Below are 24,035 nucleotides of genomic sequence, written 5' to 3' on the forward strand. Positions count from 1 at the left end.
ACTTTCCTGATTCCTGAATTTTGCAATAAATCCAGCAATGAAAACTCTTAATAAGCACTGTGACAACATATTTTTGAACAACTCCCATGTAATATTCTAAAAGCAACTATTCTCTCAAATAAAAATTTACTGTAGTTCATATTCCTTTATCCTATTCTATGAATTGAATGTCTTACATACATTTCAACAAAACTGATGATTCTAGGGACAATGCATATCTAAGAGACTACAGTATTTTTGCTTGAGAAAAATCTGAAAAATCATATATTAATCTGTATAATTCTTTTAATTAGATATACTCATTTTAATATAATATCCCTCCTGTTATCAGACAGAAGAATATTGTGTTGAGCTTTTGTGCTTTTCAGGACCTAAAAAAATGTGTCTGTGATAGAATATAATTGACCTAAGAAGTTTTCAAGAATAAAAGTATCTTTTCTAAAAGGTTTTTGTAGACTACCTAATAATTACAGCCTAATGAATTTTAAGTAACAGAATGCCATAGCTTCTTCATAATAGCAAATACATTAAAATGTTGACTTGCAAAAACTACAGCAGTGTATAATTCATAGATGTCTTTAAAACATCTTTAACTTTACCATACTTACATACTATGTAGGCTAAGTAAAAATAATTCTATCTACCCCTTTTGTTATATCTAGAATTGACAGATGGTATACTGATTCTATTTTTCTTTCAAGATAGCATCACAATTAAAGCATAATTTTCACTAAATTTTATTTTGTGAAATTCCCTGAGAGAAAATGGTAATTGCATAAGGCAAAATTGAAAAAAGAAAATAAAGTTTTAGATTTTTTTTTATAATAATTGGTTGCATTTTCAACACTGTTATTTTCACTAATTTGATACAGCATATTTTAGAATTTAAAAGTTTGGGAGTTTTGGTGTGTGTTGTGCTCGACCTGGTATCTTTTCTTGTGAAGTGGCAGCTGAGAAGGTACTCGTCAAGGTGATCACCATGGCCTTGAAAAGCCCAAGGAAGGAGTCACCACTGAGGACAATGATCATATTAATTTGAAGGAGGAGGGGCAGGATGGTTCTGTGGTGCAGTTGAAGATTAAGAGGCACATGCCACTTAGTAAACTAATGAAAGCCTATTATGAATGACAGGGTTTGTCAACGAGGGAGATCAGGTTCCGATTGGATGGGCAGCCAATCAATGAAACAGACACACCTGCATAGCTGGAAATGGAGGATGAAGATGTAGTTGATGTGTTCCAGCAGCAGAGAGGAGGTGTCTACAAAAAGGGAAACTGCTCCTTTACTGCAGAACTCTGTTCCTCCAGACCAAGAAGACATTCTCAATAAGAAAACCTCAATTTATTTCCACCACATCCTGACTACTACAGTACAGTTTTCTCTGTTCTTTCGTTTTCCCCTTCCTCACTCCTTAATTGTACATAAAGTAACTCTGTGCATAAGTAAACTGCATTTTTCTTTTAAACTAAATGGCCAATGGTATGTTTGGATCCACATCAAAAGGATATGGGATGGGGAAAAAAAATACTGGTTCTTTGAAAATATCCCCTTTCTCCATTAGTGGCATACTCTTTCAGTTCTTATCTTTATATTCCAGTAGGTTATTTTGCTCTCACTATTTAACAAAATAGAACAACATAAAAATCCTTATATACCTTTTTCAATTTGAGAATTTCAATGCTTTTCATTTATCATTATAAAACCAAGGACAACTTTATAATTTTTTTGTACATAGCAATCTGCCTTTAAATAAGGATCAATTACTCTAAAAGAAATGAATCCTAGATAGCTTTTACTTGAAGTCAAGCATCTTGTTGTTTAAATGAACTTATTATTAAAAAAAAAAAGTTAGGGAGTTTTTGATATGTCTTAAGGGTTTCATGAAATGTGCAAAGTATGAAACATTTTCCTTACATTTACTGACTGTAATATAATATGTGGTATAGTGGGTAATGATTAGTGTTAGACACTAGAATCAGACTTCCTGAGCAAAAACTGTGGTTTCAGTGCCTTCAGGCTGTGTACCTTATTGTCCTCTTTGGAATGAGTACCTCACTGGGTGGATAGGACCTCACTGGGTGGATATTAGGAATAAATAATTAAATCTAGGGAAAGAGTTAAAAGTGTGGGTGCAAAGTAGTAACAGTTTAACTAGTGGTAGTTATTTTATTATTAATACCATTTAAAGATTTTTTTAAAGAAAAAAATTAGAATCAATAACTTCTCTAATCTTTTTTTTTTAGTATCTCATTTTATTTTATTTTATTTTATTTTATTTTATTTTATTTTATAAACATATATTTTTATCCCCAGGAGTATAGGTCTGTGAATTGCCAGGTTTACACACTTCACAGCACTCACTAAAGCACATACCTTCCCCAATGTCCATAACCCCACCCCCCTTCTCCCAACCCCCCTCCCCCCAGCAACTCTTAGTTTGTTGTGAGATTAAGAGTCACTTATGGTTTGTCTCCCTCCCAATCCCATCTTGTTTCATTGATTCTTCTCCTACCCACTTAAGCCCCCATAATACCTTCTCTAATCTTGAAGGCCCTCTACTGATGCCACTACTTTTTATTTTTATTTTATTCTTTTTAAAGATTTTGTTTATTTATTTGACAGAGATCACAAGTAGGCAGAGAGGAAGGCAGAGAGAGAGAGATGAGGAAGCAAGCTCCCTGCTGAGCAGAGAGCCTGATGTGGGGCTCTATCCCAAAACCCTGAGATCATGACCCGAGCCGAAGGCAGAGGCTCAACCCACTGAGCTACCCAGGCACCCCTCAACCCTTTTTATTTTGCAACACAACTTCTGGAGTTCTCATTAGGCTTAAATCAATTTTCTAATTTATTACATGAGCATTCATCACTTGTGTATTTGCTTATGCCAAATGCTGCTGCCTAAATAATCTAAGAAGGTAAGTTTTCATGGCCTTCATGCATTTAACTGATCTCCATTAGTAAAATTTCCACGATGAAGTCTATTTGGTTGTTTTTCTTCTACTTGTCCCATACTCAAGCCTTACATGTTTGTTTGGTTTTGGAGGTGAGGTAACCATCTACCCGAAAGGCTAGTAGAGAGTATCACAGGAATATCAAAGTGTATCACAAGAGCATGCTAGGAGTTGAGAGTAAGGAAGAGGATCAGTCTAGGCTAGCTTCTAGAGGAGTAGGCTTACAGGAAGGGTAGTGTACAGTTGTGAGAAATGAACAGAGAGCACTTCAGGGGAGAAACTGTAGCATTAGCTAAATAAATGTGGTAGGAAAAGGTAGGACTGTGTTTGGGACCATGGATTTAGTAGAATGGGACAGACCATGTTGGGTAATAGGAAGATAAAGATGTATAGGGAAGAAGACCTTGATTATAAGCCACATAATTTGTGCTTGAAAGACAGATGATGAGGGACGGAGGGACTCCTTGTAGATGTTTTGATTTGTGATTCTCTCCTTTTAAGAGTATTAATTTAGGCAGGAAAATCTGAACAACAATGAGCAGTGTAGTATAGTGATTAAATATAAGAGATCTAGAATAAAACTGTCTAGGTGGGAATTCTGCTTCAGTTATGAGTTACATGACCTTAAATAAATTAGTTAATCACGTTAAGCCTCAGTTTACTCACCTCTTAAATAAGTATTAGAAGAGTAACTACCTCTTAAAGACATTGTGAAATTTAATGAGATTGTGTATAAAAGTATTTATCATAGTGCCTTTTGTGTAAGTGCAGAATAAATAGCAGAATTAACAGCTATAATTATATAGCTGTTAATGAGTGTGAATAAATGAACTAGACTGATATTATTATGCAGGTGAAGTGTCCAGTATGTCTTTGTAAATACAATCTTGTTTGTATCTGGTAAGTTTTGTCTATCTCACAATTATCTGGATAGTCTTCTCTTCTGCTGACATGCTAACAAATCTGCTTTTTGTAGTACAAACTTTTTTGTGCTTACTTCCTCATCTTACTCATTTGCTTCTTATACAATGTACCAAACACAGCCAGCTCCTGGTCCAAGCTTATCACTTTCCCATCTATGAAACTACAAAAGGATGAGCTTAACAAGCAAGGAATTTCAAAAGCATTTTCACCAAAGGGTGGTAGATTAATCACCTCACTGCCCAATTAACACTGGAAGGGCAGTGATTTTCAGAATAAGCCACTGGGAACATCTGCAACTTCACACAAAATATATATTTCTTGTCCCCAAAACTTCTTTAACAGATGTTAAGACATACTGGAATATATGCTGTGTGATCATATAGCTCTGTAAACAGCCTTTGTTTGGCATCTTTCCAAGTAACAGACAAATGGACAGTGTATAAACCATGAATGTAAAAGAGAAATGTTGGAAGAGGTGAAGCAATGGAGATTTTTATTTTCATTAAACATATTGTATCTCCCTCAAATTATATTCTTTGAACAATATCCATGATGGAAATTTAATAAATGTAAACTGATACATATGATATTTGAGACCTTATAGATTAGAAAATATGCTGCTAATAATAATCTAGAAAAATCTAGAGGAAAATTTCACAAGGAGAAGAAATATATGTGATGTCTTTGCTCTTTCTGTCCATTAAAAAAAAAAGTCAGCACATAAAATTCTACTGATAGGGCTGTGGAAAACTTTGGAGGACATCCAGAAAATAGTGTCTAAAATAACTGAATGCTTAGAGAACAAAACCATGAGGAAGTAAGTTTACTTAATTGGAAAGAGAAATATCTGCAGAAAACTTCATTAAAATTTTTATGAGGTTCTTTTAATGAGATGCTATAAAATAAAAAAGCAGTGAGCAATTTTTCTGGTCCTAGGGCAGCAACAGAAGAAATGGACTTATATGGATGATAAACTATAATAATAATACTATTCATTGAGGGACACTTTATGCTTTCCAAAGAACTTTCATACAGATGACACTCATAGGAGCCTGTATAGCAAAAAAAAAAAAAAAAAAAAAAAGGTGTGATTATCGATTATCTTTAGGTTTCAAATAAAGGCTCAGACAAGTAAAGACTCCTTTGTAGTTATACAGAGAATGCTTTGCTTCCTCCCTTCCCTGTTTCCAGGTACCCTTTATGTGTCCTGTGCTTTCATTCTGAGTCATAATGAGCATATAAAGATCTACCCTTTTGCCCTAAACCAATTGGACAGTGGTCTATGGTTTAATGATAGGTTACAGAATAGCATTATTTGTGGCTATCTATGTCCATGCTGATACACATCTACAATATTGGCATTTGGGGTTTTGATGTGATTAGTATTGAGCTGCTCTTCCTAAGAGTCACTGCTTCTTTAGGTAACTCCTGAAAAGATTGAATAGAACCATGTCATTAACATGGGGAAATCAGCCCTCTAGTTAGTTCGGTGGGAGTTAAACGGGTGTTGTGATATGTGTTCAGTTTATCTAAAAACATTAGTTTGCTTATGTGTTAAGTCAATCTGAAGAGTCTTGGACTTCATCAGCCATTAAGTGATGATGTAGCCATGAGTCTCACTAGCTGTAGTGGATGCTATGATATGCCATATCCTGGCCATGGGACAAAGGTCCAGGTCCCCTTGACTCAATTCAGGAAACTGAAAATCCCTACTCCACAGCTTCCCCTAGGGTCAGGTAAAGCCTCTGTTATAGCTGCTCTGTAATTCAACTCCCATGTCTTCTCAGTGCTGCTTCTCTCACTGACTAATGAAAGTTATTCCCAAGAGCACTCCCTAATAAGCTTCCAGCATACAAGTCTCTACTGTCTTTTTCCAAAGAACCTGACCTAAAATACTAGTTATTAAGTCTCAGTGGCTGAGACATTCTTGCAGAGATGACGGTCCATTGTAGAGTCTCCATATTTTTAGGAATCCTCAGGACTGCTTGCACATGTGTGCCTAAGGATCAGCCTTGTTCATTGGTAATTTAAAAAAAAAAATTAAAAGATTTATTTATTTTAGGGAGGCAGGGATAGAGGGAGAGGGCGGGATAGTATCTTCAAGCAGACTCCCCAGAGCATGCTGCCCAACATAGGGCTCGATCCCAGGACCCTGAGATCATGAGCCAAAATCAAAATTCGGCCACTTAAGTGACTGAGCCACCCAGGTGCCCTGCTCATTGGTCATTTCTGTGCAAACAATCTAAATCTTTACTTTCTCTTGTTCTATGAATTCTTCACAAAGACTGTGCTAAGCTGGAATTGTGTTTCCATCATTTTATCTGAGGCTTATATACAAGAGGAGCTAGAATTTTCTTTTGGAACAGTCTCTACTACTGCACCCAGGTGCAGAAATGAGTGTCATTGCTAGTATGATGAAAGCAGGAGAATGCTTCTTTGCTATTTTATTCACTTGGGAGGTGGGAAGAGATTCTCAGTGCATGGTTGAGTTCATTCTAGTCCATCATATAGGACTGGAAATTTCTGCCCCTCAAATGATGGGAGATTTACTGAGGTGTATAGTAAGCTCCTATGTAAATTTTTATGGTATTTCCTACAGGGCTTTTTCCTGGAATCTCCTTTTTATCTTTGTAACATTGTTCTTGAGGGCGGATTGGTGTTCAAATATTACTATAAATTAGAATTAAGCCAACTGTTTCCAAGTTGAGAAGAAGGAGGGACCAGGAAAGAATGCTGTATCAAATACTGTAAAACAGGAATTTACTGTCTCTTGTGGTGGCATTAGAATGAATTATCTGAAGAAATATTAAAAGCCTTTCTTCTGTATTTATTGAGTTCAAACACTTTGGCTTAGTACCAGTATCTCTCTATGAAATTAGCTTCCAATTTTAAACATTTAGTATGTCTTCTGAAAAGTCTTAAACTATTCTTAAATGAATCTGTGTTAGGTAGAACAGAGTTCACAGATGTTAAATTGTAAAATAATTTATTTTACTATCTATCTTCTTTTTATTCAGTATGTTGATGAAGTCAAGGTGAATTTGTTGAGGAAGAAGCTTACATAGCTTCTTTTAGCTTAATTTAGAAAGTTAGGTGACTAGCCATTTTTTTAAATAAGTAAGATTGTCTATATTTTGAGTCCATTCTGTAAGAATTGTTCTAAAGAAGTTACTTAAGATAAATATGTTGTCAAGGATTGAAGCCTACCACTAAGAATAAGACTTGAAGAACTTTCAGATTGGAAAAAAACATGGGATTTAAATCTGTATTGTCAATTAACCACATATTTACTTAATAAAAAAATAATCCCTTGGCATTTTCTCATGAGTCTTATTTTTTAAACAAGTTAATTCCCTTTAACTGCCCTGTGTGGCAGAGTGTTCTGTGACTTTATCAATTATTGTTTTTCTGACCTAATTCCTATATATTCAGTTTGCCCCTAAGTCTTCATTTGCTTTCTACTACTTTCTTATATAATCTTGTCGTAAAGATGATAGTTACATGCATTTTAGAATTACAGAGAGAAAAGGATTTTGGGATTGAAGTTCCTTTTTCTGTATACTCTGCCACCATACAAGAATAGTTCCAACTTTCTCAATAGTTTTGACAGTTGTAGAAATCTACCATTAACAAAAAAGGATGAAGAAAATATGAAGCTTTCTTCAGCATACATTCCTAATTCTCAAAAGAATTCTTTGGCTTTTGTTTTAGTTTATTGTGAATCTCTGCATTAGAAATCACAACATTTGATGTTCTGCTAAAGAGCTAAATATCGTTTCACCTCGAGCTTTATGTTCTCATTACCCAATTTCCATACAATTTTCCACATGAACCATGATGTTATTCAGTGTCATGATGTCATTGCTTATCCTCTTCCAACTGCTGTCCCTCTGATAAATTTCTAATCTTTCTTCACCATCCAGTTTATTTTTCATGTTACAGATGTACTTGTCAACTGCTATATTCCTTTCTCTTCGGGAGAATCTTTGTGGTTGCTCTGAGCCCTTGAGGGTCAATCAGTTCTCTGGCTGTCTTGGCATCTCAGCACACCAGAAGATGAGGAGTTATAGACCTGAATCTTCACTTTTGTATCTTTATTAAGAGACATTTCCTTTGGACAATTTGAACTGAACTGCACATATGAGGAGCACACATGTGATTACACAGTCAATCATTTGGAATTATTTTTTATACCACTGATTGGTTGAGTCCATCCATAACTGACATATTATCCAGTGAACATATTGTATAGACTCAGCTTCACATTCAGATCACGATGTCTTTATTTATAGAGCTCTATTCTATTTCTGCCTCACTGAACACCAAACTGACACTTCTTGTTTCTCAAGATTTATGCAAATTTTAGACACAACCATACATGCTAGCAGAAGACTGTATCCAATAAACCTAAATAATACTAAAATTACCAACTCTTAGACCCACAGACCTCTGAAAGATTATCTTAAACTAAATTTATTTAATGAAAGAAATTTTGTTTTTATAGTGGCTTGTCCCAATTCAATATACGAATAAATTACATTATAATTTGCTGTCCAGCTAGTACTGGACATGTTATGTATGATTAGTGTGTAATGTATGGATAAAGAAGCAATGTTTAGATATATGTATTTAGGTACAAGTCAATGTAATTATAAAGTATTATGCTATATTTCCCATATTTGGCTACAGTTTTCCTACATTTCCTCTAAGAAATACCAGATGGAAGTGTTGATGGAAAAGATACAGAAATTAATATTGAAGTGACGAAGTTTGACCTTTTTAAGAAGAAAAGCTTGCCAAACTTCCATATTGACATGGCAACGTTTTATGAATAAATCTAATATCTTATAGATTTAGCACAGTTCAAAAGTCACCATCTGTTTTAAGAAGTGAAGGTTCTTGCTATTACAGAGTTTCTGGGCACTAAGACTAAAGGCATGCAATCCACAGATTATATAATATTAAATACCAAGAATGTGTGAAAAACTTTCACATTTTAGAAAATCAGAGACATGAGACATTTTGAGTTACTCCCAAAATTAGAGCTTATAATACATGATGGGTATTCTTTCTTCTTATATAAACTTGGGTAGTCTCCTGATCATTCTCTGTATGGAGTTATAGGTGAATAGCTGGGCAACAAGTTGTAATACACAGAATTTACATGGGGAAAATGGCAAAGTGCTATAAGTCAATTTTGAGCAGAGTTGTCTGAAAGGCCTTTGGCAATACATGTACGTATTATAAGAAGTTATCATTTGTTCCTTTCTTATTTTTCATAAATTACTTACCACTAAATTTCTTCATTTGTTATAGTCAAGCAATCCTACTCAGAATTCTTTTTATTTCCCATCCTTTAAGGTTAATGCTAGCTTTGCATTATAGAAATTTATTTTCTATTTTCTTAATCAAACAGTTGTGGGAAATGTGTTAATTAAAAAATAAAGAGTAGTTTGCACAGATAGGTACTCACATTAGCACACAAACACACGCATATACATATACCTCTACCTATATGAGGTTTTTATCTCAGAGAAATTAGTAAGATCAAACAGGAGGTAAAAATCAGTCCACTGACAAAACTCAGCAGCGTTTTTATCAGTTTATTTTGTTTATTGGACCAAATATCGTCAAGGTATTATGTCAAAAGTGCTTGCAATGGTTTTATCTGATGTTTGAGTTTGAGCAAGTTCTAAGGTTCTTACTGCCCAACTATTAGAAACCTACCAGCCTCTGTTCAATTGATCTTAAACCATGCATGCATTCCTTTACACTGACCAGTTACTCAAAAGCTGTTGATTGGGATGTGTAGTTCTGACACTCACCCAATTCTTGGTCAAAATTCATTTGGCATTGGCTATCTTAAGAGTTTGTTAACTATGAATCACTACATACTGGAATGTGCCTTAGATATACATGGATAATGCTACACCCCTGGATAAGTCTTTGAGAAACCTAAGGTAGAAGGAAGAATAGGTTGGTAGGTAGGTAAGGAGGGAAGGTAGAATAGGCTGTGTGGATTTAAAACATGCAGGTAATAACACAGTAAGTTACCTAGAGGAAACGACACAGGACTTCTTTACAGAACAAAATGCTGAATAAAGAGTCAGCTTTTATATAGGAGAGACACAAAAGGTGGCAGAAAAATTTAAACTTCAGAAACTTTAAAAAGTATATATATATGGTAAGACAATTTTTCTGAACTTTCCCAAAGGAGAATAACCCTTTTGAAAACTAAGACTCTCTCTATGTGATCCCTTTCAAAATTTGTTGAAATGAAAGACAAACTGTGCATGAGTATGAATTACAATCTATCTGTAGAGCTGTGATCTCTGCTCCATTTCATTTAAGAAGAACTTCTATCTTGATACTGAATTGACCTGTATCACTACAGGTGGTTTATTCAAGTTCGTTCTACTTCTGCCATCTATCTGCAGGTACAATGCAAATTTAGTAGGAGGAAATACTCTCATGTTTATTCTCAGTGGCTAAAAACAAAATAAAAATCAAAGTCATCTTTTATGTATTTACCTTAGAGCTCTACTAATTTTTGAAAATAAGTTCTTATCAATCATGCTATGGTATTTTGTCATCAGGGACCCTTAAATATAGAAGGAATTCCAACAACATTCATATAATTAAAAAGGACCTTGATTCACATACTTTTAAGGGACCAATTTGTTCTAAGTTTGCAATAACAGGTGTCCCATTTGAAAGAATTAGGATAGCTAGAAAGAGCTGTACCCAAAGACCCTTTTAATGCTAACTTGTGCCCAGTTAAGAATGTTGAAGTAGGAGTGGAGCAGGAAAGATGAAGACAGAAAGTGATTTAAACAACTGAGAGGGGATGGACAGGGATCACGCAGATAGGGACTGATAGGGATCAAGCAAAAGACAGTCACGGATCAAGGGACATACATAAAAACAGAAATCAGAAGTCTCAATGTGTGCGTCTTTTCCATTTTCCCTTCCCTCTGGCAGAAATCTTCTCTCATGTGGATTGTATCTCATCACTATAAATTTATAAGGGACTTTATATTCTCAATTATTCATTATTTTTCTATGTGCTAACACTTTCCACTCAACTAGTAAGTTCAATCCATAATTAAACATGCTCAAATCTCTTATCTTATATATCCACCTCTTGACTTCTCACTTACCTCTAGTTATGACCTAACTTCTTTATACTTCAACAGTAAAACTTATTGAAGAGTTACGAATATATACTTGTTATTCATATTTATTACATAAATTTAAATGATTTATATAATATATAATATAATACAATACAGTCCTAGGTCAGTCTTTAATGTAACTTATTGTCACCTTAAGGTCTTGTGGGATGCTGCTTATAAGACAAAGCAGATTTGCATTTTTGTGTCAGTAGAGATATCTCTTTCTTGCTTTTTAAATTCTGAATAAACTTAATTGAAATATTTGGAAAGCCCTCAGTTTTTAGTTTTACTAGAAGTGTCAGTATTTTTTTGAAGGATGGTTTCAACCTCAGTCTGCCTAAGGCTCTGCATGGTTTGAGGACAGCCTACCTAGGTATTCATTACTTAAAGGCAAAGAATGAAATCATCCCTTTAAGAAAGTTTGATGAAAACAGAAATTACTTCATATGTGATCAAATGTGCCACTGTTAGTATGAAATGATTACACTGTATAAAACGATGGTGTTATCAGTCAAAATGGCTTTTAAATTGGTTTCTAGGTTATTCACCTTCTCATCTGGCTCTTTTTTTTGTGACCAACTGCACCCTTTGTAAGAGAGATGATTAAAGTAAGAGTTAAGTCCGTGGCTCTGAAAATTTGCTTTGGCTGTACACAACTCTCTGTTCTAAAAGGGTTTGCCTAATTTATGAATAATAGTTTCATTGCCTTAGGGTAATTTCGTTGCCTTCTTGCCATAACCAATTGAACCGCCCAGCCCAGATACTCTCATTTCTTCATTTGTTCAAACATTTACTGAGCATCTTTCTGTCAGATGCCCTACAAATTGCATTAAAAATGAGTAAGATACTGTCCCTGCCTGGAAGGAGTTTCCATTTTCAGATTGGTGTCAATTTCCTTGATTTTATTTGCAGATTGATACAGACCCTGGGAAAGCTTATTTGATTTATATAACCTTCACAGGTTAGCCAAGATTCCTGCTAATCAGACTAAAGTATACAATTGTCATCTAACGTATAAACTCAGACACAAAATGTTATTTTTAACTGACACAGAGTAACTTTAGAGACCATTATCACTAGATTGCTGTACTGATGAAGAATTTTAAATTCTTGGCTGCTACATGTAAATTTTGTTCAGTAATGCCCTTGGGATGTGACCATCATATTTAGCCATTTCTCTCTTCTGAGACGTCCTAATTCTGAAGTATGAATTAAATTCAAGACTGCCTTCTAAAAGTTTATATGCCCTAGGAATAAATTTCCATTTAATATTCATTTTTCCTCTACTGGATTCTTTTTTTTTTTTTTTGGTGCAGAGTCAATGGCTACTACCCCCATCCCCTATTCTGAGCAGGTATTTTCACTCAGAAGATATTTTGTTAAATAAATGAACTTGATCTTAATTTCTTTTCCTTCCTTCCTTTCCTCCTTCTCCCCCTTCATCCTTCTTACCTTCCTTCCCCCTTCCTTCAAAATGGGGAGAGAGGCGGGGAGGGGCAGAGGGAGGAGAGAGAGAATCTTAAGCAGATTCCCTTCTAAGCTTGTAGCCCCATGCTGGGCTCTGTCTCACAACGTAGAGCTCTATCTCACCCCCCTGAGATCATGACCAGAGCCAAAATCAAGAGTCCCACGATGAAGCGACTGCACTACCCAGGCACCCCAAACTAGATCTTAATTTCAACTGAACCACATAAATCTTCAACCTATGTATTTGCTCCTTGATATTTTCAAAGAAATCAATTCATTTTGTATATAATTTGATTGGCATTGGGCAGTATCAAATTATACCTTAATTTAATTTGATGGAGTTAATACTCCATCAAACTGAAAAAAATTGGTTGGCAACAGAGAAAGACAATTATCAAATGATCTCCCTGATAGGAGGAAGTTGAGAGGCAACGTGGGGTGTTTGGGGGGTAGGAAAGGAATAAATGAAATAAGATGGAATCGGGAGGGAGACAAACCATAAGAGACTCTTAATCTCACAAAACAAACTGAGGGTTGCCGGGGGGAGTGGGGTAGGGAGAGGGTGGTTGGGTTATAGACACTGGGGAAGGTATGTGCTATGGTGAGCTGTGAAGTGTGTAAACCTGGCGATTCACAGACCTGTACCCCTGAGGCTAATAATACATTACATGTTAATTAAAAAATTGATTGGCAAAACAACTTTCAGATGGAAAGTTTTTTTGTCTTTCTTTTTGTATTTGGTAGATATTATACATACAAATAACACTTAAAAAAATAAGGCTCAGCACTATAATTCAAAGAATTACTGTGGAGGACTTACCGTACTGTGATAGGGATGAAAACATTTGTGTTAATTCTATAACTAGCAGAAAGAGTCAAGATATTTTGAGAACTTCCACATCCATATTTAACTGTGGGCCGTCCTTCCACGAGAAATAAATGAAGAAAGTGTTGCCCAATATTCTTCTCACTACCTTTAAAAACAAACATTACATTAAATTAGTGATTAGATTTATATTTTATTCAATAATAATTATTCTTTCAACAAACACAATCTTTGCCCTTAAGGAGTAATGATTTGGTGAGATGGTAGGTGTGTTATTAAATTATTCAATATAATAATACTACATTAGAATTATATACAATATTTACAATATATTGTATGCAATATATACAATATAATAATATTATGTTAGAATTACTTTCCACAGGAATTAAAAGCACTGACTTGACATGAGATTAACTTTCTGACTCTGTTTCTTAATAGCAAGATGCTATTATTCTGAGCCTCAATTTCCTCATACATTATAAAGGGATAAGGAGGGCAAGTAATTACTAGAACTACTGTGATAATTAAATAATAAATGAAAAGTGTCTGGCACCTGTTGAGTATTACATAACTTGGTTTATTATTACTGTTAATTATCTGTATTTTAAATTTAATGTGTATTTCATAAAAATTTAAATGATAAAGAAATATATAAAGAAAAGAAGAAACACTCCCCTTCCTCCAGCTGATTCTTTTCCCACCTTGAGGTATTCTTTTCCACTGTATATCCGTACACATATGAATATTTATATAGCCCTAGTTTTATTTTTTAAAATGAAATAAAGAGCTAAGTAGATTTATTTACCTTTCTCTTCATTTAGTAATAAACTTTAGGCACCTGTCTTGTCTTCATTTTTAATTGACGTATAACTCACATAAAAATCACACAAATATTAAACATATAGCTCAGAAGAACATTATCTCAAAAGAACATTATCTGTATTATCAAAAGTCTTATCACTCACTCTTTTCTTTCCTTTTCCCAAAGTAATCACCATCCTGATGCTTAACAGGTAGGATAAATTTTGCCTAATCTAAACTTCGAATTATTGGGATCATACTGCATACTGTATATATTCTGTTGTGCCTACTTACTTTTGCTCAGTGTTATGTTTGAGAGATAGCATCTATGCTAAAACTCATTCATTTTTATTGCTTTATAGTATTCAATTGAATAATTACAATCCAGTTATTCTTTCTTCCATAGATGAACATCCTCCTACCATCCCAGTTTTTGGATATTATGAATAATGTTGCTAATGATAATCTTGTATGTGTCTTTTGTGCTGAACGAAGCATATGCATTTCTGTTGTGTATATAACCAAGAGCTGAATTGTTGATTCCAAAATAATTTTGATTTAATTCCTTACCAGCAGTAAGAGTTCCAGATGATCCAGTCTCACCACCCTTGTTATGGTTGCCTTGCAGATTTTAACTACTCTGTGTTTATTTTGTTGTAGCTTCAATTTTTATTTTTCCTCATAATAGGGAAGTTGAGCATATTGTCATGTTTAGTGGCTATTTTGATATCTTCTTTTGTGAAATCTCAGTTTGTACTTCTCACATTTCTATTTGGTTGTTTGCTTTCTCTTGAGTGATTAGAGTTATATCTATGTATATATTTAATTTTTAGATCTATATTCATATATATGTGTGTTTAGCATGTAAGCTCTTTGTTAACCATGTTTACTGAAGATACTCCAGTTCTGTGGACTGTCTTGCCAATTGCTTAAGTTGAGTTTTGTTGAGCCTATGGTCTTAATTTTAGCATAGGTCTTTTTATTGTTTTCTTTATGGTTGTAATTAGTGACTTTTATGTAACCTTTAGGATATCTTTGCATTCTTTAAAATCATAAAGTTATTTTCTTACATTATCTTTTGTAAGCTTCATTTAACATCTGTATGGTCTCTAGAATTGATTTTTGTACATAATATGAAGCAGGAGCTTGTGGTAGGTTGGATAATAGCCAGCAAAGATAGTCATGTCCTAATTGTTGGAACCCGTGAATGTTAATCTTATTTGGCAAAAGACACTTTGTAGTTATGATTAAAGATTTTGAGATGAGATTACCCTAGATTATCTGGTTGGGTCAAGAATTAGTCAGGGGTCAATTTTCATTTTTTCCTCTTTTAGTTTCCAATTGATCCAAAATCATCAAAGCAAATAATTCTTGTTATGTATTTACTGAATTCTCAGATATTTGTGAAATATATATTTTTAGTATTTTTGAGTATCTATTACCTACTTTTTTCTTTTATTTATGCTTGTGAGTATAATTTTAGACAAATTGTTTTAATAATAATAAAAAAAAACCTTTAAAAGTATACTAAACCAAACTGAAATTACAACCCTTGAAAATGGTCATCATTAGGAACACCTGGGTGGCTCAGTCAAGCCACTGACTCTTGATTTAGGCTTTGGGTCATGATCTCAGAGACATGAGATTGAGCCCTGCATGGGGCTCCATGCTAGTCCTGGAGCTTGCTTAAGATTCTCTCTCCCTCTCCCTTGGTACTCCTGTCCTCCACTGGCCCACGTTCTTAAAAAAAAGACAAAAAAAAAAAATTGGCCAGCATTAGTATTTGGTGAATACCACTATAGATATAAAGGTTGATAAATGGACAGATATATAGAGAGGGAATTTTTCCTTAGAGCAAAATCATATTGTTCATGTATTTTAATCTAAGAACTCTTTAATAAGTTTAAAATCTATTGAGTAACCCCAAAGAGCTTTTGTTAACATGGTTTGCAACTTTCTTTCTTCCTTTATTTAGGGAGCAAGCAGGGGGAGAGGGGCAGAGGGAGAGAGAGAATATTAAGGAGGCTTCATGCACAGTGCATAGGCTTATGCAGGGCTCCATCTCACAACTGTGAGATCAAGACATGAATTGAAATCACGAGTCAGATGACACTTAACCAACTGAGCCACCCAGGCACTCTGGTTTGCCTCTTTTAATACTGGATTAGAATTTAAAACTGAAAAATAATATTTAAAACAGAAGTTGTTCAATTATTTATTGGTTAGCTTATTTGAAAATAACAATAATAAAATCCCTTACATATTAACCTGCATAGCACAGATTGTGAAAAGTAATTATATTTTCTAAACAAAAATAAAATAGAGGAGGATTATTCTATACTTTTACAATAATCTTCAATTTAAGCTTAATAAAAGTTATTAAATCCTCATATCTTCTTCTATATTCAATCTATTGTGAACTGTTGATTTGGTTGAAGTACATGAACTCTGGTGTCACAGAGAATGTGACTAGAAAAGGGTAATGATTTTTACACATACAAAGATTGGACAAGTGGTAGTTCCTTAAAGTATAACTGAAACTATAGTAATAGTCTTTACATCCTGTTACATTAAAACTGTTACATTAAAATTCCATTGGTCTTTCTTATATTTTAAATTAATATTGCACCCTTGCATGATTTTGTAACACCTTTCATTAGTTATTTGAAAAATGCGGATTCACTGGGTTATGGAGAGCTTTCAAAAAATATATAAAAAAAAGAAAAATAAAAAAAATCACATGAATTACTATTACAATTGAAATCAGAAAGTATGGTGAAGCTTTGAAGTTCACTGTGAAGAATCTAAGTTTTCCCATATTCTAATTTTTACTAGAAAGCTTTACTTTCATCATTGGGAATGATTGGGAATCAAAGACGATCAGCTGCTTTCTTCAAAATGACAGGCTTACTTTGTTAGTTTTTGAGAAAATGGCTGCAAAATACTCAAGTCTGAATAACTACAGATTATCCTTTAGTCATTTTTCAAGTCATGTTTCACAATGGCTACTTCAACTAGCAACTTAAAAAAATTGCACAAGCACTTTTCCTCAAGGCAGCTATTCTATATTGGCATGCAGCCGACTTGCTTTATGTATACCTCTCCTTAAGCACAGCACTTTACAAAGTTACATAGACAAGGATTGAGAATTTTAAAAATTAATTCATTTTACTGCAGAATTAGGACATTTTATGCATGTGTTCATTTTCACTTTGAGTGCATAGTGGAGTAGAATAAAATGACAGAGTATAATTTGGGGCTCATGCCATGACATTAGGTGCCAGAAATGTTATCTCCTGTGACTTTGTACTTGGAGTGCAAATGTCAGTCAAAAATTTTGAAAAAGGCCCATGTCTTAGTTTTATTAGAAAAATAACTTCGATGGAGAGGAAGAGTGAGTTGGGGGAAATTGGAAAGGGAGACAAACCATGAGAGACTATGGACTCTGAGAAAGAGATGGAGGGTTTTGGAGGGGGTTGGGTGAGCCTGGTGGTGGGTATTAAGGAGGGCACATATTGTATAGAGCACTGGGTGTGGTGCATAAGCAATGAATTTGGGAATACTGAAAAATAAAATAAAATAAAATAAAAAGGCAAAAAAATTTTTGAAAAAAATGTTGATGTTATGAACACCTGAAAGGGTCTTGGAGATACTCAGGCATCTAGATAAACTTGAAATATTCCATAGTAGAGCTCACATCAATTTGGAAAAAAAAAAAAAGAAAGAAAGAAAGAAAGAAAGAAAGACAGACCAAAGTGAAACTATAGGTATCTCTGAACCACAGATAAATGTTTCTTTAACATCTCAGTAAAAATGTCAGGAAACCTAAGTTACTTCTCCCCCCCCATAACTCCGGCTCTACAAGCAACACTTAGGTTTGGAAGAATGGTTCAAAGAAAGGTATTAGGAGAAATTGTGAAAGAATATGAAATAGGAAAAAAAAAATCTAGCTTACCCATTGAGGTTCTATTCACCTTTCTTTATCTTTGAGCTATTTTGCAACTCTGTACGTTGGTGAAAACTAATAAGAATTCAAATTATTCTTATCTCTAGCAATGCAAACAAACTGTGTCTGATGAAATGCAATTGATTATTACCCTGCAGGTAGACTTGCTTCCCATCTATTTGGAAATGTGCTTCAAAATTCCTTAATCTTATATACATATGTCTCTCTTCCTTGACTTCTCCTTTGAATTGGTTGTAGTATCTTACCAGTTCCCTCACTAATAATTAATAGGTTAAATAAAATTTTGGCATGTGTTCATTTATATATCTTTTTGAAAATTATCCTTTAATTAAGGGAAATAGGATAATATTAGTTTTTGAAGTCACGAGGTATATCAGGAGAAATGAGTTATAGCAAATAAAACCAGAATCAACTTCAAGGAGAAAAAACTACATAGAACACAGTGTAAAGGGGGTTCCCTGGTGTTAAGCAACACAGCAGTTTGGGACTGGACAGAGATGTTCCACATTTATGGATGACAAGTTTGGGAAGGAAGTCAGGAAAGGATTCAAAATACAACTGAAAACCAGAAAGGAGATCAAAAATATTAGATAAAAATCTAAGGAATAATAGATATCCTATGAGTTTTTTATGTTCTAGAACTTATTAAGAATATACATTCAGTAAAAGAAACACAAAGTGAAATGTAATAAAAAATAGATTAAATCAATATTGCAGAAGAAAACAAATTGGACAAAACAACCGCATTAAAGATTTAATAACAAAGTACAAGTAGCACAGGGCATAATGAAGGTGGTTGAAAATCACTCTTTTGAGATCCATCTAAATGTCCCTTTTTTTTTTTAAATTTTTTATTTTTTATAAACATATGTTTGGCTATACAATATGCCAAATTAGTCCAATATGCCAAATTAGCCTGGCAGAGGACGATGCAACTTTACCTCTTCTGCCTTTCCTGAAATCCATTAGCAGTTTTTGGGTTTCTGTTCCTTAGTGTTTTCCCTTATTTTTCCCATGACTTCCTACTCAATTTTTTCGGCTGCTATTCCCTGAATTCGAGAGTGTAATTAAGAATTTAGTATTATCTTTGACTCCTCTTTTCACTAAGGGGAGGAAGCTGGAGCCATGAGAGCGCATTTAGAAACACCACACTCTGTACCAGCATCTTGTGTTTTCTCTCTTTGGATATATAAAAAGCTTTATCATAAAATGGCGTAAGACTTTTTCTTGAATTGCTGGCTTGTTCTCCACCCCCACCCTTTGGGGAGAGGGGAGAGTGGTACATTTTGTTATGCACTAAGGGATAGTCTAGTATCCTCTTCCCGTCCCTATTTTTACTCAGGAGTTTCTATTACTTAATATTTCTAAAATATATTATCATTTTAGACTCACTTTTGAGATTAAACTTAAAAATACAATACACAGAGTAGAGTAGAAGAGAGCTGAACATTTAGGTCAAGTTGTTGTGCCATATGTACAAGGTCTGTTTTCAAAACTTCAAAAGCTGCATTTCAAAGATTGATTATATGCATTAAACAAGATATATATAGTACAATACACAAATGAGTTATTTTTAAACGAAGCTCAGTCACTAAAATCAAGGACAGGGATGAACAGTCTTCTCCAAGTACACCAACGTCCCATTATGAACCAGAGCTACCCTGTGATACAGTACACAACAAGGCCGCTTTAATAAGGGGAATGGGAATGAAAATAAAAATAAACAATTAAGCTTAGTTCTCCCTATAGTTTTCTATATATTAACAGTTTTAAACTTACTTGGATTTATTCTATTAATAAGCAATTTCTTATTTTATATAATAATACTTTTAAAAGAATTCTGAGGATTTAGTTGGTAACATGATGGTAGCTGGGGGCAGGCAGGGGAGGGCAGTGGAAGACCTGGGTTACTGATATATTTGTATGATTCAATAGCAAATTATCTACTTCAGGGAATATAGGACACATTATTTGATAACTGACTTTTTCACTTTTGAATCAACCGACTGTGTATCTTAAACCTATATTCTGTGCTTAGAGAAAAGCTATGAATAAACACTCTGGAAGAATTGTTTGGTTCTCACAAATAGTACTGTTCTACTTTCCTATATAGGGAAACCCCCACTTTTCTACTGTTGTTTTTCTCTCCTGTGAGTCTCCTTCACCCCACACAAACATTTCACTTCTGGTTGCCAAATGTGTGGAGGTTTTCCCCATACCATGCAATGCTCTCTGACACTAGCTGGGTGTCCTACAATTTAATTCAGCTTGGACACTAACTACTTGGAATGTCAGACCAGACAGGTTAAGTTCCTCTATCCCAGGGTTGCCTGGGTATCTCAGATGTTTGGGCATCTGCTTTCAGTCGGGTCATGATCCCAGGATCCTGGGATTGAGTCCCATATTGGGCTCCCTGCTCAGCCAGGAACCGCCTCTCCCTCTGTCTGATGCTCCCTCTGCTTATGCTCTCTCTGTCAAATAAGTAAATAAAAATTTAAAAAAAGAAAGAAAGAAAGAGAGAAAGAAAGAAAAGAAAAAAGAAAATCCTCTATCCCATAAGACTGCTGGCCCTCTCCCCCACAACACATGCTTCAGACACCAGCTTCAAACACCAGTGCTTCTGACCAACTGGCTACAGATCAGAGGTTCCAAGGAACCCCTCCTTGGGTTGGATTAATTTGCTAGAGTTATTCACAGAACTCAGGGAAGCCCATTTGCCAGTTTATTAAAGGATATGATAAAGAATACAGATGAATAGTCAGATGAAGAGAAACACAGGGTAAAGTCTGGGGGATTCCAAGCGTAGAAGTTTCTGTCCCTGTGGAGTTGGGGTACATCACCTTCTTGGTGAGGATGTGTTGACCTCCCTGGGAGCTCTCTGAGCCCTGTGCTATTGGGGTTTTGTGGAAGCTTCCTTGTAAGCATGATCAATTATTAACTCCATTTCCAGCCCCCTTTCCCTCTCTGGAGGATGGGAGGCTTGGAGTGAAAATTCCAAGCAGCTAGTCATAGCTTGGTCTTTCTGGTGACCAGCCCCCACCACGGAGTCATCCAAGAGCCTGCCTACAGTCCCCTTATTAGAACAGAATGTGATCCTACTGCCTTTATCACTTATGAATTTACCAGGGTTTTAGGAGCCCTATGTAAAGGGACAGGGTCAATGACAAATATTAGAACAAGAAATGCTCCTAGTGTTTTTATCACTTAAGAAATTAAAAGAGGTTTAAGAGTTTTCTGCCAGTAAGTGGGGGCAGACACCAATACATATATATGCTTTTTTAAAAATTTATTTTTTTATTATTTATTTCTTTTAAGTGTAACAGAATTCAATGTTTATGGACCACACCCAGTGTTCCATGCAATACGTGCCCCCTCTGTAATACCCACCACCTGGTTCCCCCACCCTCCCACTCCCTCCCCCTTCAAAACTCTCAGAGGTTTTCAGAGTCCATAGTCTCTCATGGTTCATTTCCCCTTCCAATTTCCCTCAACTCCCTTCTCCTCTCCATCTCCTCATGTCCTCCATGTTATTTGTTATGTTCCACAAATAAGTGAAACCATATGGTAATTGACTCTCTCTGCTTGACTTGTTTCACTCAGCATAATCTCTTCCAGTCCCATTCATGTTGCTACAAAAGTTGGGTATTCATCCTTTCTGATGGAGGCATAATACTCCATAGTGTATATGGACCACATCTTCCTTATCCATTCATCCGTTGAAGGGCATCTTGGTTCTTTCCACAGTTTGGCGAGTGTGGCCATTGCTGCTATAAACACTGGGGTACAAATGGTGCTTCTTTTCACTACATCTGTATCTTTGGGGTAAATACCCAGCAGTGCAATTGCAGGGTCATAGGGAAGCTCTATTTTTAATTTCTTAAGGAATCTCCACACTGTTCTCCCAAGTGGCTGCACCAGCTTGCATTCCCACCAACAGTGTAAGGGGGTTCCCTTTTCTCCACATCCTCTCCAACACACATTGTTTCCTGTCTTGCTAATTTTGGCCATTCTAACTGGTGTAAGGTGGTATCTCAATGTGGTCTTAATTTGAATTTCCCTGATGGCTAGTGATGATGAACATTTTTTCATGTGTCTGATAGCCATTTGTATATATATATATATATATATTCTATTATCTGACAAGTACTAAAGACATATTTTTAAACACAATTATAATAAAAAATGGAAAATTAGTGATAATTAGTAAATTCAAATATAAAATTTCCAAAATAGAACTACTAAGAGAAATTTTAAGTCATGGCCACTATTAGATGTATATTTTTATATTAAACTTTATGGGTTACCCATATGCCACATTAAATTTAGTTCAGCATGGCTCACTGAACCCAAAGACATCAAACAAATGTGAAAATCTCTCTGTAATATATCAAAAATGTGAAAAGCAGTGTCTTTTACCCCATAATATTGAATCTGTGCTGCCTTCGAACAGGACTTGAAAGCCGCGGAGGTCACTGAAAGAAAGTCATTCTGTTGTGTTGCTGAAAAGACGTTTGATGATCCATTAGCAGAGAAGTGTGAACCTACCCTTTTGAAAAGTTCTTTATACTTCTAGGTGGTGTAATAATTTTTTCAATGAATCACTTAAGTCGAGTTTTCCTAAATATTTATCCAGAAAATATTTTGAAACTTTACAGTCTATAATTCCCAAATTTTATTTATACTAATGAAATCACTGATTATATCTCCTGATTTCAGATTTTATATAGAAAATGCTGCTTAGAATAATAAACAGGAATAATTACTTAAAAATTAGTGAACTCTAGTTTCTAGGTATCCTGGCATTTTAGAGAGATAACCCTAAAAATTTTGAATCCAAAATTTGTAAATTATATATAGCCTTTATTTATATATGTTATATAGTATATATGTATATATTTAGTCTTATAAGAAAAGAATAATAATGAAATAATCCAGAGAGAGAGGGAAAGAATGATATCCTACTCAAGTTTTTATAAGTTTGGTTTGCTTGGTTATTACATTGGGTTAGTTATAGATCTAAAAATTTCTAAGCATACATACTTTATCACTTCATTGAAATACTGAAAATAGAGTCATTATGGTACCATTTTCATTAAAAATGGGTATTTTTCTCTGTTTGAACTACTGTAATGAATGTTCCCAAACATCAATGACAGTTTGATTTGAGACCATGTATAAAGAAACATCCAGGAGAGATTCAGGGGTCATCAGTCTGAATTACAAGAAAATTCAACATCACTCCTTCTAGGATCAATAATGATGAATATAGATAATATGTTTATTAAATCAGATACACAGATATTCAAATTTGGAAATTTCCATAAAGTGACATGGATTTCTACCATTTCTCATAGAAAAATCCCTGATACACCACAACTTTACATGGTACTTTGTATTTTTCTTTTTTTTAAAAGAGTTATTTATTTATTTGAAAGAGTGAGAGAGAAAGTGGGAGGGGGTGGGAGAGAGAGTCTTAAGCAGACTCTATGCCAAAGTGGGGCTCGATCTTACCACCCTGGGAACATGACCTGAACCGAAACCAAGAGTCAGATGCTTAACCAACTGCACCACCTAGGAAACCTGAGTACTTTGTATTTTTCAGAAACACTTTTATATACATTTTTCAAACCTTGTGAACTTGAAAATAAAAACTGCATCTGTATTATCTGTCACCAAACTAAATACAGAACAGTTAATTGATTTACGCTGTGTTGCACAGTTGACTCACAGCTAACTTGGGCTTGAGTCTACCTTTGGTTACCTACTAACACTTCAGTCAGGACTGCCTGTGACAGCAGTCAGATGATCTCATCATCCCTCGTGCCACCTTTAAGGCATATAATAAAAACTATTCTCTAAGCTTGCATGGAGTTCTCTATTGAGTACATGTTTTTGCTGCAGTTTGAAAAATCCCTTTTCCT

The 24,035-nt window shown here is 34.8% G+C and overlaps 1 protein-coding gene and 1 pseudogene across 1 annotated transcript in view; one reads left to right on the plus strand and one right to left on the minus strand.

Moving 5' to 3' along the window:
• LOC131833277 (small ubiquitin-related modifier 2-like) overlaps nucleotides 1-1,329 on the plus strand; it is a 44,018-nt pseudogene extending 42,689 nt beyond the window's left edge.
• Nucleotides 1-24,035, minus strand: part of EYS (eyes shut homolog) — a 1,683,276-nt gene that overhangs the window by 260,473 nt on the left and 1,398,768 nt on the right. Inside the window, 1 exon segment of the mRNA XM_059179314.1 lies at nucleotides 13,338-13,487. Within this exon segment, the coding sequence (XP_059035297.1) occupies nucleotides 13,338-13,487 (150 nt within the window).

The sequence above is a fragment of the Mustela lutreola genome, chromosome 6, assembly GCF_030435805.1.
Source record: "Mustela lutreola isolate mMusLut2 chromosome 6, mMusLut2.pri, whole genome shotgun sequence".
Lineage (NCBI taxonomy): Eukaryota > Metazoa > Chordata > Mammalia > Carnivora > Mustelidae > Mustela > Mustela lutreola.